Genomic DNA, 20,072 nt, shown 5'->3' with positions numbered 1-20,072 from the left:
AAACCCTAGACCAACTCCAATTTGCATACCGCCCCAACACATCCACATATGATTCAATCTCTATTGCACTCCACACTGCCCTTCCCACCTGGACAAAAGAAACACCTATGTGAGAATGCTATTCATTGACTACAGCTCAGCGTTCAACACCATAGTGCCCTCAAAGCTCATCACTAAGCTAAGGACCCTGGGACTAAACACCTCGCTATGCAACTGGATCCTGGACTTCCTTACGGGCCACACCCAGATGGTAAGGGTAGGTAACAGCATATCTGCCACGCTGATCCTCAACACGGGGGACCCTCTGGGGTGCATGCTGAGTCCTCTCCTGTACTCCTTGTTCATTCATGACTGCATGGCCATGTACTACTCCAACACCATCATTAAGTTTGCCGACGACACAACAGCGGTAGGCCTGATCACCAACAATGATGAGACAGCCTATAGGGAGGAGGTCAGAGACCTGGCCGTGTGGTGCCAGGATAACAACCTCTCCCTGAACATGATCAAGACAAAGGAGATGATTGTGGACTACAGGAAAAGGAGGACCGAGCATGCCCCCATTCTCCTCAAAGGGGCTGTAGTGGACCAGGTTGAGAGCTTCAAGTTCCATGGTGTCCATAATCACCAACAAACTATCATGGACCAAACACACCAAGACAGTCGTGAAGAGGGCAATATTAAGATTCTAACAATGGCAGTGTCTTATATAGACTTATTTAGGAAAAGGCTAGGATGGAGGCAGGTATATATTCTATATTTACAACTTAGGTCAGCTATGGTGGCCTATAGAGTCTCTTGGGAAACTCCACTACCAAACCATCCAATGATGGCATTTAAACAGCAAATAAATGATCTGGGCTTCCAAAAGGACTAATCTCTATAATATATAAACCACTTTTGGAAAGCTCATTTTCTGAGCTAGCCATTTAAAAAAGTATGGCCACAGATCTAAGTGAATCTGAACAACCCTTTAACTGGAATATGGAAAAATATGACATTGGCATCCCCAAATCTGAACCATCAACTTATGCATTTAAAAAAAATCACAGCCTGTGTTTAACACCAAGGAAATGTTTCATGACGAAATTGGCCTCAACTCCCAACTGTTCACTGTGTCCCCTAAATCAGGTAGGCACATTCCTTCATATGATGTAGGAGTGCCCTGCAGTTAAATGCTTCTGGGATAAGTGTGTGAATGTAAATATTCAGTGCTTTGCATCTTCTATGTTACTTAACGATGATCGCTCCTTGAATCTCTCAATAAATGAGAGATGATTACTGCTGGCAGGCAGAACTGCGGCAAAAAAAAACGATTTTGGCTCTCAGATGGAAATCATCTCACTCTCTCCCAATTCACCGGTGGATATAGCTAGTGTACTAGAAGTTAAAACATTAGAATTTTCGACAGCTAGAATGAATGGTGCTAGTAAAGAAACAATTGCGGCCTGGACAAATACACTTCTCAGCTAAAGCCGAACACATACAAATAAACTACCTACACTAAACAAAAATATAAACGCAACATGCATGAGTTAAATCATATAAGGATATCAGTCAATTTAAATATACTGCTCAAAAAAATAAAGGGAACACTTAAACAACACATCCTAGATCTGAATGAAAGAAATAATCTTATTAAATACTTTTTTCTTTACATAGTTGAATGTGCTGACAACAAAATCACACAAAAATAATCAATGGAAATCCAATTTATCAACCCATGGAGGTCTGGATTTGGAGTCACACTCAAAATTAAAGTGGAAAACCACACTACAGGCTGATCCAACTTTGATGTAATGTCCTTAAAACAAGTCAAAATGAGGCTCAGTAGTGTGTGGCCTCCACGTGCCTGTATGACCTCCCTACAACGCCTGGGCATGCTCCTGATGAGGTGGCGGATGGTCTCCTGAGGGATCTCCTGCCAGACCTGGACTAAAGCATCCGCCAACTCCTAGACAGTCTGTGGTACAACGTGGCGTTGGTGGATGGAGCGAGACATGATTTCCCAGATGTTCTCAATTGGATTCAGGTCTGGGGAACGGGCAGGCCAGTCCATAGCATCAATGCCTTCCTCTTGCAGGAACTGCTGACACACTCCAGCCACATGAGGTCTAGCATTGTCTTGCATTAGGAGGAACCCAGGGCCAACCGCACCAGCATATGGTCTCACAAGTGGTCTGAGGATCTCATCTCGGTACCTAATGGCAGTCAGGCTACCTCTGGCGAGCACATCGAGGGCTGAGCGGCCCCCCAAAGAAATGCCACCCCACACCATGACTGACCCACCGCCAAACCGGTCATGCTGGAGGCTGTTGCAGGCAGCAGAACGTTCTCCACGGTGTCTCCAGACTCTGTCACGTCTGTCACGTGCTCAGTGTGAACCTGCTTTCATCTGTGAAGAGCACAGGGTGCCAGCGGCGAATTTGCCAATCTTGTTGTTCTCTGGCAAATGCCAAACGTCCTGCACGGTGTTGGGCTGTAAGCACAACCCCCACCTGTGGACGTCGGGCCCTCATACCACCCTCATGGTGTCTGTTTCTGACCGTTTGAGCAGACACATGCACATTTGTGGCCTGCTGGAGGTCATTTTGCAGGGCTCTGGCAGTGCTTCTCCTGCTCCTCCTTGCACAAAGGCAGAGGTAGCGGTCCTGCTGCTGGGTTGTTGCCCTCCTACGGCCTCCTCCATGTCTCCTGATGTACTGGCCTGTCTCCTGGTAGCGCCTCCATGCTCTGGACACTACGCTGACAGACACAGCAAACCTTCTTGCCACAGCTCGCATTGATGTGCCATCCTTGATGAGCTGCACTACCTGAGCCACTTGTGTGGGTTGTAGACTCCGTCTCATGCTACCACTAGAGTGAAAGCACCGCCAGCATTCAAAAGTGACCAAAACATCAGCCAGGAAGCATAGGAACTGAGAAGTGGTCTGTGGTTACCACCTGCAGAACCACTCATTTATTGGGGGTGTCTTGCTAATTGCCTATAATTTCCACCTGTTGTCTATTCCATTTGCACAACAGCATGTGAAATGTATTGTCAATCAGTGTTGCTTCCTAAGTGGACAGTTTGATTTCACAGAGTGTGATTGACTTTGAGTTACATTGTGTTGTTTAAGTGTTCCCTTTATTTTTTTGAGCAGTGTATATTAAATAAATAAATTAGGCCCTTTTAATCTATGGATTTCACATGACTGGGAATACAGATATGCATATGTTGGTCACAGTATCTTAAAAAAAAAAATGGAGTCTAAATGTATTGTTACTTTTTTCTCTGTGGTATGATCATGGTGATCAATGCTTTGTATTTGTGTACTTAAAAAAAAGTTTTCCTTCTTCTTTTAGAGTGGCACCCAACTGGTGGATGTGAACTATGAAATTATATAAACTTGTGTATTGTGCCTGTAGCCCCTCCCCCTCTCCCCAACAAGAAAAAGATATGGTCACAAATATATATATTTTTTTATCAGCAGCCAGTCCCAAACAGATTGGTTAATCAGGGTTGGCTATCATTGGCTGTTAATCACAGCCCTTGTTTGTCGGTTCTTCGTGTTGTGCTTATTAAACTGACGGGACTGTGGCTTATCCATCACACACGCACACACACGCGCGCAGACACACACACACACAACGGCTGAAAGGAACACAGCAGAGCAGGATTCATCAGGTATTGTTCTCTGCAACACATTGGGGAACGAAGAGCAGCCTAGTGATGCCAACAGTTAGCATCCAAGCTAATAAATCAGCTTTCACTCTAATGACTCCGCCATGTAGCATTCAGGCACTCAGGTATTTGGCGATCAAGCTAATCTCTCAGGTTTCTAGTATTGACTCAGGTATTTAGCATGCAGGCTAACACATCAACAAGGATAATTCAGACTAATGGATTACTCATTTAGCATTGACTCAGGTATTTAGCCTACAAGCTAATCACTGGGGTACGTAGCATTCGGGATAATAAATAACTAATTTGCCATTCAGACTAATGAGGGAGCTTAGTGCTGTTCCACTGAGGAATGGCACTGTTGTTCTCTGTTTACTCACTTCATTTTCTGGCATGAAACACACACACACACACACACGTACAGTCAAGTAAAAAGAAACAGCTTGTGTGACTCATGAGATGAATGATTAAGCGAATCCAAAAACCGAGTAGGCAGAAAAATATTGTGTTAGAAAATGCATATGTATGTGTGTGTGTGTGTGTGTGTCGCTGGTGATTTAGAGTCTGTGTAGGGCTAGAACAAAACTGTGCACTGGGTGGTGGTGCCTCAGGAGAGAGTTGAGAAACAGTGATTTAGTGCTAAGTATGCAGCTGAACTAGAGCAGAAAGACCCTTGTGAAAAATGAATGAACTACATACGCAAGAGAAGAACTCACAGTTCGCTCATTAGTGTGTTCCACCCACAAACACACATGCGCACACTTACACACACACATACACAGGCTCACACACACAGGAACACACATGCACACTCAGACAGACAGAGTAGGGTAATTAAAACGAATTATTCACAATTCTGCTAGGTCTGCGTGGATCAGTGTTCAGGCTGTTGAGGCAGTTTACTGTTTCACTCATTACAGGATAAACAAAACAAATCTACATCCCTCCCTCCTCTCCCTCAGTAATAATTAAAAAGGGGATGAGGAGGAGGAATGAAAGATGAGAGGAGGGCTTGAGAGAGGAATGCAGCTAAAGCAGTTTCTCACTCCTCAAATTCAGCTTACTCCACAACACGCATGCAATAACACCCCCCCCCCCCCCCCCCCCCCCCCCCCCCACACACACACACACACACACACACACACACACACACACACACACACACACACACACACTACACCAGTGGTTCCCAATCATCGGTACTAAGACTTGAGAAGACTAATGAGACCATAGGCCTACTGGTACAATGCACATGAGGGGGTACTTCTGGGGTACACCGGGCAGAGCAAAATTCAGTTGGTGGTACAGTAGCTTCAAGTTTCAAGTTATACTAGTATACCGTATGGTATACACTGTCCAACAAAATGCTTACTTGTAGGTTCCTTCTTGCAATAAGAAATAAAAGATAATATGAACATAAAGTAAATGGCTCAGTATAATAGAATAAACATTTTAGCATAAAAAGGCACAATGTACAGTACAATATTTACACGTGTTTTGAAGAAGGGGGATTGGAGGCTAGTGTTTAAATTGTGCAGTATTTAGCAATCATAATAAGAGTCTGGTAGCAGTCGTGATGTGTGTGTAGCATGAGTTTAAATGTGTGTGTGTGTACAGTGCCTTCAGAAAGTATTCACACCTGTTGACTTTTTCTACATTTTGTTGTGTTACAGCCTAAAAGGCAGCTATTGGTAGATGGGTAAAAAATGTTTTAAAAAATGACATTGAATATCCATTTAAGCATGGTGAAGTTATTAATTACGCTTTAGATGGTGTATCAATACACCCAGTCAATGCAAAGATACAGGCATCCTTCTTAACTCAGTTGACGGAGAGGAAGGAAACCACTCAGGTATTTCACCATGTGGTCAATGGTGACTCTAAAACAGTTTAATGGCTGGGGTAGGAGAAAACTGAGGATGGATCAACAACATTGTAGTTACGCCACAATACTAACCTACAGTATCTGACAGAGTGAAAATAAGGAAGCCTGTACAGAATAAAAATATTCCAAATCATGAATCATGTTTGCAACAAGGCACAAAACTAATACTGCAAAAAATGTGGCAAAGCAATTAACTTTTTGTCCTGAATACAAAGTGTTATGTTTGGGGCAAATCCAATACAACACATTATTGAGAACCACACTCCATATTGTCAAGCATAGCGGTGGCTGCATCATGTTATGGGAATGCTTGTAATCATTAAGGACTGGGGAGTTTTCCAGGATAAAAAAGTAACAGAATGGAGGTAAGCACAGGCAAAATCCTAGAGGAAAACCAGGTTCAGTCTGCCTTACACCAGACACTGGGAGGTAAATTCACCTTTCAGCAGGACATTAACCTAAAACACCTGGCCAAATCTACAAGGCACTACAGAGGGTAATGTGTATGGCCCAGTACGTCACTGGGGCCAAGCTTCCTGCCATCCAGGACCTCTATACCAGGCGGTGTCAGAGCAAGGCCCTAAAAATTCTCAAAGACTCCAGCCACACTAATCATAGACTGTTCTCTCTGCTACCGCACGGTAAGCGGTAACGGAGCGCCAAGTCTAGGTCCAAGAGGCTTCTACACAGCTTCTACCCCCAAGCCATAAAATTCCTGAACATCAAATCAAATGGCTACCCAGACTTGATTTGATTTGACACTGGAGTTGTTTACCAAGAAGACATTGAATGTTCTTGAGTGGCCAAGTTACAGTTTTGACTTAAATCTGCTTGGCAAGATTTGAAAATGGTTATCTAGCAATGAGCTTGAAGAATTTAAAAAATAATAATGGACATATTGTATAATCCAGGTGTGCAAAGCTCTTATAGACTTACCCAGAAAGACTCACAGCTGTAATCGCTACCAAAGGTGATTTGAACGTATTGACTCAGGGGTATGAATACTTATGTAAATACATATGTTTGTATTTCATTTTCAATAAATTTGCAAAAATGTATAAAAACATGTTTTTACTTTGTCATTAAGGGGTATTGTGTGTAGATGTGTGAGAGAAAAAAATATTTAATCCATTTTGAATTCAGGCTGTAACAACAATATGTGGAATAAGTCAAGGGGTATGAATACTTTCTGAAGGCACTGTATGTATATGAGCGTGTGTGTGTGTATGTGTGTATATCAGTGTGGGTGTGTGAGTGCATGTGTGCTATGGTGCAGTCAGTGCAGGTGGTCAGTCCAGTTCAAGTGTTCAGCAGTCTGATGGCTTGTAGACCAAAAAAGGTTGGGAGCCACTGCTCTACACGCACAAACACCAACACGCACACACAAAGACACGTACATGCGGATTGTGTATTTCTTCTTCTAGCAAACTGAGCCACTGTAATGTGAAGCATTTTAACTTTGAACTAACATTGAATTAATTTGAACTAGAATTGAACTTACATTCACCTAATGTAGACCTGAACTAAAATAACATTGACTTGGAGACGTATAAATGCGTAGACCAGGAATGTAATACCCAGGGATGTGGCGGAGGCTAACCTCATAACAATTGTGATGTCCATGTTTATAGTGTTTCCATAACTATAGGGCCAGATTAGCTTTGTGAGCATTGGTGTTTTCGTTACCCACTTCCTGTCATCATGAGGGGTTTTGAGTGAGCGTTTTGATGTTAGCCAGGCAGGTGGTCAGCTAATAATATCAGCTCTCTCCTGAGCAATATTTAAGAGCACAGAGAAATAGAGAGAGAGAGAGAGAGAGAGAGAGAGAGAGAGAGAGACTCATACATGTAATCAGAGGTAGTGTGTTGGAAGCGAAACAGCGACTTTACATAAATTACCCACCTGTAATCTGAACGCCCCCTCAATGAAGTCTCCTCAAGGGGTGTGTGTGTGTGTGTGTGTGTTTTGGAATGGAGTGTAGCAATGAGGAGGCCAGGGGTTGGTGGATTAGCTCTCTGATGAGCAATGGCATTGGTGAGCTGAGCCTTAAAGGAATTGGCAAGGTGAGGTTGGAGGATTGCAATAAAGCTGACCACACACATGCCGGTCAGGTGAGATGGGAGGGTTGTAGGAGAGGAAGAGGTGGAGGAGAAAGGTGAGGAGAGGGGATGATAGAGAAGACAGGATAGGAGAGGAGAGGATATGGATTTGATGGAGTAGAAAAGAGATGGGAGGAGAGACGAGGGGAGGGGGAGGTTGAGTCAGTAGCTGTATGTGTAACTGCAGGTGGAATCAGTCTTACATACAGAAACCTTGCTTCAGAGCCTCATACATAAACATGGAGCCTTGTCACCTGCTTCACTAAACCTCTAAGGTACCATACCCCCTACACACACACACACACACACACACACACACACACACACACACACACACACACGCGCACAAACATCAAAGTAGCGAGTCACCAGCAGAATTTAATGTGCTTTGTCAGGTCTAGTGTGAATGCTTGATAATGTGTAGTCAACTATTAAAAGTAAGGCAACATTGTTGCTGGAATTGAAAATGAAATGGTATATGTCTTTGCGTTTTGATTTTATGTTCTAAGAACGGTTTAATGGCTGCTGTCCTGGGTTCAATCCCAATGCTAAAAAGCTCCTAATACCTCTGTTTCTGTGTAACACACACACGCTCGCTCTCTCACACTCACTCATGTTTTTTTTGTGTTCCAGGGGAGGACTTCTATGAGCTGTCGCCCTATGAGCTCCACGAATTCTCAGAAGAGTTTAGACATGCCTCCATCATCTCAGGTACCACTGGATGTGTGTGTGTGTCCAGGCAGGTCACACCAGATCGACTTCAGTATTCAACGTTTGTCCTGTCCCCCAGGACGCTGGGAGATGCCTTCAATTACCGTCCACTAGGGGCAACCTGAGCACCTATTACCATCTAGTAGGCTCCTGGCTTGCTAGGGCGTTGTGGATTTAAGATAGAGGAAGACCTTTAACTGCACACTGGCTCCAGGGAAAGGAAAGGGAAAGTGGGATACCTAGTCAGTTGTATAACTGAATGCATTTAACTGAAATGTGTCTTCTGCATTTAACCCAACCCTGGGTTCAATCTCAGTGTTAGGCACTAGTTTTTATTTGTTCTGTTTTAACACTATCGCAAACCTTAACCCTTACCTTAACCAGTCAGAATGAATGCCTAAACCTAACCGTCGAAATGTAATGTTTATCCCCACCTTGGACAAATGTTGAATACTGAAGTTAGACCATGATACCTTGTTGCTATATCTGTTAAGGTAACAGGGTTGGTGTATGTGAGTCTGTTTCTGATACGGAGGGGCTACTTAGAATACAAATCTCCCCTGTTGATTGAGATGAATGAACAGAAGCTATTTTCTGAATGTGTGTGTGTGTGTGTGTGTGTGTGTGTGTGTGTGTGTGTGTGTGTGTGTGTGTGTGTGTGTGTGTGTGTGTGTGTGTGTGTGTGTGTGTGTGTGTGTGTGTGTGTGTGTGTGTGTGTGTGTGCGTGTGTGTGCGTGTGTGTGCGTGTGTGTGCGTGTGTGTGTGTGTGTGTGTAACTGAAACTATCCTCCATCCCCGCATGAAAAGCTATTTTCTTTCCAATTTCCTTTTGCGCCAGTTCACATTTCTCATTATTTAAAGCACTGAGAAGTCATCTGCAGCTTCTCTAGGAGACATACGAGCTTCACTATAGAAGAAATAACATCCACCACACACACACACACACACATTCCACCATTTCTTGGTATATGTGGAAGAGAGAGAGTGTTTATATTTTATATAATTTGTGAATTCCCTCTCAGTTCATCAAAGATAAACACGCTATCTGACGATTGATCATACTTCATTTGAACTCTCTCTCTGTTTCGATATTTCACACAGACTCCTGAGCCTTTTGGGCTGGATTCAATCCGTATCGCAGAAGATCCACGTTAAAATGTAAACGTACGTTTCGATTGAACTGACATATGCTGGGAATGCAGTCTTTGCAACCGTGGGAGCATTGCCGATAATTGTCAGTCGCGTTATAAAGAGGATCTTCAGAGCTACAGATTGCATTGGGCCCTTAAAGCGGCAATCTGCAGTTCAAACAATAACAAAGCAGACACCCTGCCACTGATTTGGTAAACAGCTGAGGGATGGGGCTGAAGAAATGTAACCATTTTCAAAGTCATGGTCAGAGCTATGGATACAAGGACTGACCATCAATCATATCACAATTATAGTTGTAAACATGTTTTGAGACTATAAAGTGTGTTCACATTCACACTGTTTTACAAACAATGGAGTAAAACAAACATATTTTGGGTTCTGACAGGGTATGACTGTTCAACTAAGCTCATGGGGCATCTATAAGTTATATTCTTCAAGAATCAATGGATAGATATTATTAATTTAAAACCTCTTATGGACAGACGTTCCGCTAGCGGAACGCCTCACCAATATCCAATGGTAGCACCTGGCGCGAAATACGAAAAACCTTAAAAATGCTATAATTTCAATTTCTCAAACATATGACTATTTTACACCATTTGAAAGAGAAGACTCTCATTAATCCAACCACATTGTCCGATTTCATAAAGGCTTTACAGCGAAAGCAAAACATTAGATTATGTCAGGAGAGTACCCAGCCAGAAATAATCACACAGCCATTTTTTAAGCTAGCATATATGTCACAAAAACCAAAACCACAGCTAAATGCAGCACTAACCTTTGATGATCTTCATCAGATGACACTCCTAGGAAATTATGTTATACAATATATGCATGTTTTGTTCAATGAAGTTCATATTTATATAAAAAACCAGCTTTTTACATTAGCATGTTTTGTTCAGACCTAGCATACCCACCGAAAACTTCCGGTGGATTTACTAAATTACTCATGATTAACGTTCACAAAATACATAACAATTATTTTAAGAATTATAGATACAGAACTCCTTTATGCAATAGCGGTGTCGGATTTTAAAATAGCTTTTTCGGTGAAAGCACATTTTGCAATATTCTGAGTACATAGCCCGGCCATCACGGCTAGCTAATTTGACACCCACCAAGTTTGGCCCTCACCAAACTCAGATTTACTATAAGAAAAATTGGATTACCTTTGCTGTTCTTCATCAGAATGCACTCCCAGGACTTCTACTTCAGCAACAAATGTTGTTTTGGTTCAAAATAATCCATAGTATATCCAAATATCCTCAGTTTTGTTCGTGCGTTCAAGTCACTATCCGAAGGGTGACGCGCCAGCGCATTTCGTGACAAAAAATTCTAAATATTCCATTACCGTACTTCGAAGCATGTCAAACGCTGTTTAGAATACATTTTAATGCTATTTTTCTCGTAAAATAACGATAATATTCCAACCGGGCGTTGTATTCGTTCAAACACTGAAAGAAAAAAATGGAGTCGTCTCGTGCATGCACGCTCCAGTGTCATTGTTCTCAGAAGGTCCACTCACAAAAACCCCTGCTGTTTCGCCCAGAGACTGGAGTGCTCTCATTCCACTTTCTGGCGCCTTCTGAGAGCCAATGAAAGCCTTAGAAAATGTCACGTTACAGCAGAGATGCTGTATTTTTGATAGAGATGCCCTAGAAGGCTGACAAATTGTCAGACAGGGCACTTCCTGTATAGAATCTTCTCAGGTTTTGGCCTGCCATATGAGTTCTGTTATACTCACAGACACCATTCAAACAGTTTTAGAAACTTTAGAGTGTTTTCTATCCAAATATACTAATTATATGCATATTCTAGTTTATGGGCAGGAGTAGTAACCAGATTAATTCGGGTACGTTTTTATCCGGCCGTGAAAATACTGCCCCCTATCCCAAACAGGTTAACTTCTTTATTTTTACTATTTTCTACATTGTAGAATTATAGTGAAGACATCAAAACTATGAAATAATACGGTTTACCAGAAAACGTTAGCACATGACTGGCGTTGGCTAGCTAGTTAGCCTGGTGCTTGTTAACTTGCTATGTGCCAAGCTTTCACGTTTGTAACTTGTTAGCAAACGTGTAACACCAGGAAATGTAAATAATTTCAATTGACGAGGGTTGACATTTTAAATGATTATGTCAGTTGGATGCATTTTAAATCTCGCAAAATTATAGGTATGATGCAAGATAGGATTCACCCCCCCCCCCCCCCCCCCTCCATTGACTTTGACAGGTCATTCTTGTCAATAGTAATCCTTGGCAGGTTTTTTGTTGTTGTTGAAATAATGTCTTTGTGTTGTGTTTTGAGAATCTGCAGAGATAAAACAATTAGGTGGTTGTGTAATTACTGTTGTAGTCTTGATTTTATACTTTTCAGTGTACCTCATGCTCATGTACCCAGAATGCAGCTACTTTGTGGTATATTTCAGCAGCACACTGGAAGGATTACAGATAACCTGAGTTTTCCAAAGAGAAAAGGTAAATAGAGAAAAGTGGTAGCCTAAATTGATTACGTGGTCTGTAAGGTACTCTGTGGTCCTCAGACTACCTCTAACCACATAACACAAACCCATGCAAACATTACCCAATTCATCTTTATGTCATGCTCAGTAGCAGTGCGTGGGTAAAATCACTGGGGAAGCCAGAAAAAAAAGCCATATTACAACCTGTGTTGTGATAATTGCGTCGTTTGCTCTGTAACCTGTTAGTTCATATGCCTTGGCGTCGTGACATATAGTCCTAAGGCAGAGACAATAAGAAGACACAGTAGCAGAATAAATTCACCCACACCTTTGTTTCGTCACAAAACCGGGGAGCAACATCTGTCCAGTGGAGTCCACAAAGTAAATTGAATGAAAAAAACAGTTACATGACCTACAGCATGGTCAATCAAGTTAATGTTTCTGACATTTTTGGACTACTAAACAATTATTGATTTAGAACACCGGAGAAATATGTGGCTGTCCATGTTACTGATGTGTGTGTGTGTAAGTACAAAAAACATGTTGACTCACCCTACTTGTAGAGAAACGCTAATGCCATCCTCCTCTCTTTCCTGTTGCCAAATCGGTCTATGACTTTGTCATACAGTACACACTTTTAGTTTGTTGTCATAGGTTACATGGCAAAAACACTTGTTCGTTAGCCTAACATGCTTTCGATGAGCAAGCTAGTTAACATTAGCCTACTACATCTAGCTACATTTTGAACTGTATGAATTTAAGTTTGGATCAGAATCGCTGTTATAATTGTTGGCCAGTACGAAGAATTAAGTAAAACCACATGTCCAAATCCCCATCTCCAGCCATGGCTAATTTAGGAAAGGGCCAATTTTAGCTAGCTAGCCACTGGAGAACAACAACTGGCAGCAAGATTGCTAGCCAACTGAGAATAAACTAACTAACCAACCATAGATTATTTATACACATTTATCATTGCTACCAACACACAGAGAGTGAGTTAGCTATATCGGCAACTCTATTTTTAGTAACGTAGTGTTTTCCAGACAAGAGTGTAATCGATGGATACCAGATTTAGCTGCTCTTATTTGCTAACGTTAACTAGCTTACATTAGCTAATGTTAGTCATAGATGTTTACTCTGCTAAAGTTAATCACTGCTAAACTGGTAGCTACCATGGCATACCCAGTTAGCAATGATCACTCGGGAGGCAGGCATCCTTCCAGAGTGGTCAAGTGCCGAGCGACAGCTTTTTGCCCATCGCCTCATTCATGGGGCACCCGCGATAGGCTGCCGTGCTCCTGCAGTTAACATGCCGTTTTCCCCTCACACAACCCACCCGCCTTTCACCCACCCTTCTCCCAACCGGCGACACAACAGATGCAAGTCAGAAGCAAGATGCTTTTTCAGCGACAAGCCAACGTCATGCCTACTCCCTGTCGCCACTTATTTATTTAAAATATATTTATTGATTTTTATTATTTAAGATTCATTGGATGCTATGTCCATTTGAAAAAGGTTTTTGGAAAAGTACTGTAAATGATTATGTGCAAAATATATCAGAATACAAGGTCCTGGTCACGTGGATCCACTGGTGACAACAAATCAAATGTACTTGCAGGCTTCTCACAAAATGCAATGGCGACAAAAGTGACAAAGTAATCAAATAAATGACATAGTCAATATACAGCATAACATACAAAAAAATATAACAAGACTAAACTAAATCAAGTACAAGAGGCATGCAGATAAAAGAAAATAAGAAATACAAATAAGATTTTTAAAAATAGCCTACAGGGACAGTAGTATGGACATTGTTTGCCCATGTGCATAGTGAGTGACAGAAGGTACAGTACCGTAGCAGCATATAAACAATACAAGTGCAGTAAGGTGACGTAACAATTTAATTGGTCCGGTAGACAAATTGTATTTGAATGTGTACAGAATATGAATAAATGGTAAGTGTGTCGTAGTCCAGGATTCAGCTGTTGGAACAGTCTTGTGGCTTGGGTGTAGAGGCTGGCTTTGAGACAGGTGGTCCGAGACTTGATGTTGACTCTCACTGCAGCGGATCCCTCTCCCTTGTGCGCCGCCTTCTCCCACCATCGGATGACCTGAATCAGAATCCCCTCATCTGTGGCATCCTGGGTTGTTCCGAATGGCTCGTATACACAAAGAAAGAACATTTGAATCGCACATAATCTTACACATGAGTATAAGAAATTACTTAAAAATTAGAGAAAATTTGTGTAACACATTTAATGAATATCAACACATACTGTGAGGAATGGTCTTTAAACAGGCCTTATCCTGGGCGGCAGGTAGCCTTGCGGCCAGTAACCAAAAGGTTGCTGGATCAATTCCCGAGCTGACAAGGTAAAAATCTGTCATTCTGCCCCTGAACAAGGCAGTTAACCCACTGTTCCCTGGTAGGCCGTTATTGTAAATAAGAATTTGTTCTTAACTGTCTTGTCTAGTTAAATAAAGTTTTTTTTTTTTAAACAGCAGAGGTTGTGGCAATGGCAATAGTGGCGATAGTGTATTATTTGTTCAGTATTTCGAAATGTTTGGTGGTGATACATTAGAAAATAAAGGAAAGCCGCACACTCTAAGAGCTCAGATGCAAAAATTTAATCACCAACGTTTCGACAGCGAAGCTGTCTTCATCAGGGTATCTGATACATCAGGGTGGTGATACATTAACTCAGCAAAAAAATAAACATACTCTCACTGTCAACTGCATTTACTTTCAGCAAACTTAACATGTGTAAATATTTGTATGAACATAACAAGATTCAACAACTGAGACATAAACTGAACAAGTTCCACAGACATGTGACTAACATAAATGGAATAATGTGTCCCTAAACAAAGCGGGGGTCAAAATAAAAATGGCAGAACACTGACATTCCTGTCTTGCAGGAAATCACACACAGAACGAGCAGTATGGCTGGTGGCGTTGTCATGCCGGAGGGTCATATCTGGATCAGTGGCGGTTCTAGACCATTTCAACTGGGGGGCCAAGCTGGGGCCAGTTGTACTGTTAGAGGGGCCAGTTACATTAGACGTTATTGTTGTCATATCGTTTTCTTCCCTGCATTGCAGGCATTAGCAGGCAAAAGACCATGTTCATAATCATTAGTGTTCTGCGTTGCCACTGTCTAATAACGAACGTAAAAAAAGAACGATAGCAAAAATTTGTTATGTAAAAATGATTTCATACTCCACATTTAGGGGGGCCACAAGGGGGTCCAAAAGTGTTGTCTGGTCCCTCCTTACAACAGGCTTACAAGCCCTCAGTCCAGCCTCTCTCAGCCTATTGCGGACAGTCTGAGCACTGATGGAGGGATTGTGCGTTCCTGGTATAACTCGGGCAGTTGTTGTTGCCATCCTGTACCTGTCCCGCAGGTGTGATGTTCGGATGTACCGATCCTGTGCAGGTGTTGTTACACGTGGTCTGCCACTGCGAGGATGATCAGCTGTCTGTCCTGTCTCCCTGTAGCACTGTCTTAGGCGTCTCACAGTACGGACATTGCAATTTATTGCCCTGGCCACATCTGCAGTCCTCATGCCTCCTTGCAGCATGCCTAAGGCACATTCACACAGATGAGCAGGGACCCTGGGCATCTTTCTTGTGGTATATTTCAGAGTCAGTAGAAAGGCCTCTTTAGTGTCCTAAGTTTTCATAACTGTGACCTTAATTGCCTACCGTCTGTAAGCTGTTAGTGTCTTAACGACCGTTCCACAGGTGCATGTTCATTAATTGTTTCTGGTTCATTGAAAAAGCATGGGAAACAGTCCCTTTACAATGAAGATCTGTGAAGTTATTTGGAATTTTACGAATTATCTTTGAACGACAAGGTCCTGAAAAAGGGACATTTCTTTTTTTTCTGAGTTTACAAACAATTACAACTGTTCTTTAGTTCCAAAAGCCTGTGGCATTTTTTTTCTAAAATTCGCATTCGCCATTCTTCTTGCTCCTAGTCGAGAATGGTAACTTTCTGTTGAAGTTGCTGAATGGCATCAGTGGATACTCAGACTGCTCTCATGGCAGATCTGCCGGTTTTGACTAGCAGAAGTTACTTTTCATAGCAGGATAGAACTTAAGCAGCAGTTTAGGAGAATTAACGTGGCAGGTTAGGAGAATTAGGTTAAAGGTTATGAAAAGGGTTAGCTAAAATGCTAAAATTGTCCCTGATGCACGAAAAAAACTATCTAGCTACAACCAGGCTTGCTCTGATAACAATTTGTTTCCACTAATGTGATTCTGCTTTGAAGTTGGACTCTTCAACTTCTTCTGTAGGGGTTAATAATTATCCTCTTAAGGATTGGACCCTTTTTTCCCCCATCTAAAATGACATACCCAAATCTAACTGCCTGTATCCAAGGACCTGAAGCAAGGATATGTATATTCTTGATACAATTTGAAGGAAAACTTTGAAGTCTGTGGAAATGTGAAATGAATGTAGGAGAATATAACACATTAAATCTGGTAAAAGATAAAACAAAGAAAAAAACATGCATTCCATCATCTTTGAAATGCAAGAGAAAGGCCATATAGGACAGTAATCTAGGCACAATTTAGATTTTTTTCCACTAAATGGCAGTAGTGTATGTACAAAGTGCTAGACTGATCCAATGAACCATTGCATTCAATGAACCAAATGATCCAATGAACTAAATGTTTTATCAAGACTGCCCAAATGTGCCTAATTGGTTTATTAATACATTTTCAAGTTCATAACTGTGCACTCTCCTCAAACAATAGCATGGTATTATTTCACTGTAATAGCTACTGCAAATTGGACAGTGCAGTTAGATTAACAAGAATTTAAGCTTTCGGCCCATATAAGATATGTCTATGTCCTGGGATATGTTCTTGTTACTTACAACCTCATGCTAATCACATTAGCCTGCATTAGCTCAACTGTCCCGCGGGGGGACACCGATCCTGAGGTGCCACAACCTACTGTACATAGTGTGGATCTCTCTATTGACAGGATTGACAGTATGAGTCAGATTATACCCTACAGTATATCAAAAACCTTAATGCATATAACATTACTTTGGCAAAGGAGGGTAAAAAGTGGGTATATTAAGTTAATTCTCCACTATTATTGGTCACAATTCAAAGTTCCTCCCAATGAAATGGCTATGGATTCCGACATTTTAGCAATGCAGACTTCATTGAAAGAATAGAAAGAAGCAACTATGGATTGGACAATATCCATCTATGACAGTGCAACATCTGAACATGTCCATCGTTTGACAAAGGTGACGAAGAAGCAAACAACAACGAGATGCTACAATTCAAGTTCTGTCAATGATTTTGATTTTATGTTATTGGTGAGAAGCCAAATCGGCTTCCGTTTACAATTTGTTGGGTGAGCCAGGAGCCAGGTGAGCCAGGACCATTCACAAGGGAGGCCAAATGCTTGCTTGCTGGCTTCCCTTGCATTTAATTCTATGGGCAGCAATGATGTCAATACTCTGTTTGGCCAGATAGCATCAGATAGATGAGCTACTGTACACATAGAAACAGAGGGGCACTGTCTCGCTTGCTCGGATGCTTCCTCCGGTGAGATACATTCAATCTCTTGCGAATTGAAGGAAAATGATTAAATAAAGAGAGACAAATGATAAAATTGTATGTATTTTTATTTATTTTTTTAATTAATTTTGGGGGGAAAATATGATATCCATGAATAGACACCACTGGTCATGCTTACTGTAAATTGAGCTATCTTAGCCATCAGCTTGTAAATATTTTTGCTAAAATTACCTTCCCCTTGTGCAGAGCTAAGGGTTGGAAGCAAATACTGATGGAATCAGATTCTGTACCACCTACAACAAAATACACAATTTAACCACCTCACTAATTGTATCGTTCTCTATTGGTCCCGTGTGGCTCAGTTGGTAGAGCATGGTGTTTTCAACACCAGGGTTGTGGGTTTGATTCCCACGGGGGACCAGTACGGGGAAAAAATGTATGAAATGTATGCATTCACTACTGTAAGTCGCTCTGGATAAGAGCGTCTGCTAAATGACTAAAATGTAAATGTATTAGACTGGCTAGCGTAGCACACCTAACATGGACATTTCAATTGTCGATTTTTTGACCATGGCCTCATTCACGTGGTACCCACGATAGGCTGCAGTGCTCCTGCCGTTAATGTGACATTTTCCCTCACACAGCCCACCCGCCTTTGACAGTCATCAACTGTTTTATTCAAGTGGGTGAGGCAGTTTAGGGAGTGGCATCTCTTAACAAAGCAAAATCCTTTATTGCTAGAAAGGAACCGTTTGTATTGCCTTGAAAATATAATAATTAAATCAATGGCAAAATGTAGGATATTTTGGGGCTTAATCAACATATCATGAATTAACTTAAACTGAAAATGATTAAGGGTATCCTCTGTTTCTGAATGCACTATGTCCAGATGTGTGGTTGTATTGTGGTTTTACAATTGGCAAATAAATCGAATCAAATTAAAATTACAACAAATGTAAGGTATTTATAGAAACAAAAAAACTGCTTGCAGCCTCTGGCTGGCTGTGGTTAGCTGGAAGGTGGCAGGCCCAATTTGAGAATACAGAAATTCCTTGCTATTGTCTTTCAAATTCACTCATGGCTAGATGGCTGGCCGAAGGCTTATATCTGTCCTCTGAGTGGAGGCTAAATGGCAGAGATTCAAAATCAGCCTGCCAAAGGCTTATAGCTGTCCTATGAGTGGGGGCTACCCGCCAGAGATGCAAATCACATCTTAAAACGGCAAACTCTGTTGGTGGTAGGAATTTATAGCCTTGGTCATACAGTAGGGAAAGGGGAAAATAGCAACTATTTTGCTGTCTGGGTAGGCTAAATTGATTGACAGTGTGTATCCAAACGATAGCTATATGATAAACTGATGGCTTTCAGAGTTCAATCCAGCACTGTAGCTAGCTAGCAAACATTAGGTTACCTCTAATCGAGAATATTCAGTTTTGTTGTGAAGGGAAAAAAACGATGGTATCGCATCACTTCTCAGCTGGCGCCAAAGTGTATTCCCAGTCAGTTCAGCCTGCAAATCCCTCTGATCATTTTTGTAAGCATCATTCTTCATCGCTGCAAGCCACTGGCAGCATCGTGGTTAATCTCCGGTATGTAGAACGGTGAAAGATAACTCCTTTTTGTGCTTGTTTGTAATTAGCACAGAACACCACACGGGCATGATGACAAACGTTAGTGAAAAACAAGCCTAATTATGCATGGTGTGGATCATTTTGATGTTTATGACAAAAACTTTGTTATTAACATAGTATGCAGTGGCAGAGCCAGGGCGAAATGTCCCTTTAAGTGTCTAAAAATGTATATAGCAAGTGCAGATTGCCCCTTTAAATGTCAGAAGACTCCAACAGCGCAATGTGTGTGTTTGTATATGTGTACGTGCAAGCCGGTGTGTGTGTGAGTGTATGTACTTGTGTGTGTGTGTGTGTCTGTTGTTTAGAGTGAGGTGATGAGCTTACAGACAGAGATAAAAGGATCCTATCAGTCTGATTAGATTTATAATGACCTCATGTGAAGATGCCCACTCAACCCTAGATAGTACACTATCCACTCGCCATGCAGAGATCGGCGACTGACAAAGAGACAGCGAGAGAGAGAGAGAGAGAGAGTGGAAAGCCGGGCGGGAAGACAGGAGAGAGAAAAAGCTGAAAGACAAAGAGAGAGAATGGGAAAGGGAGAGAGAGAAAGAGAGAGGGATGAGGCAACAAGAGAGGGAGAAGGATGCAGAGCTAGAGAGAGACAGATTGGGAGGGAGAGAGGGAGGGAGGGAGCAGAAGATAAGAGTATGTTATAGAGGAGTGTTAAATAGCATGTGCAGAAGAAAGAGGAAGAAAGAAGAGTGGAACATTAAAGGATGTCTTAGACAAGACTGTTACCAATCGATTGGAGGGAAAGGCTGAGCGTGACAGAGAGAGAAAGAGAAAGAGGGGGTGTGTGTGCGTGACAAAGGACATTTGAGGGGACAGCGGAGAGACAATCACCAACGAACACACTTCTTTATCCAAAACACTGAGACGCATCAATATAGACAGCTCTGATGCAAATATGTGTG

The 20,072-nt window shown here is 41.8% G+C and overlaps 1 protein-coding gene and 1 non-coding gene across 2 annotated transcripts in view; both read left to right on the top strand.

Annotated features, from left to right (window-relative positions):
- LOC106563053 (GDNF family receptor alpha-2) overlaps positions 1-20,072 on the top strand; it is an 89,634-nt gene that overhangs the window by 27,416 nt on the left and 42,146 nt on the right. The window contains exon 3 of the mRNA XM_014128270.3: positions 8,282-8,359. Within this exon, the coding sequence (XP_013983745.1) occupies positions 8,282-8,359 (78 nt within the window). The remainder of the gene's footprint in view (positions 1-8,281; positions 8,360-20,072) is intronic.
- Positions 17,870-17,945, top strand: trnae-uuc (transfer RNA glutamic acid (anticodon UUC)). The gene has a single exon. It is a non-coding gene; the product is annotated as a tRNA-Glu (tRNA).

The sequence above is a fragment of the Salmo salar genome, chromosome 11 (assembly GCF_965601325.2).
Source record: "Salmo salar chromosome 11, fSalSal1, whole genome shotgun sequence".
Lineage (NCBI taxonomy): Eukaryota > Metazoa > Chordata > Actinopteri > Salmoniformes > Salmonidae > Salmo > Salmo salar.
This window is presented reverse-complemented; position numbering and strand designations above follow the sequence as displayed.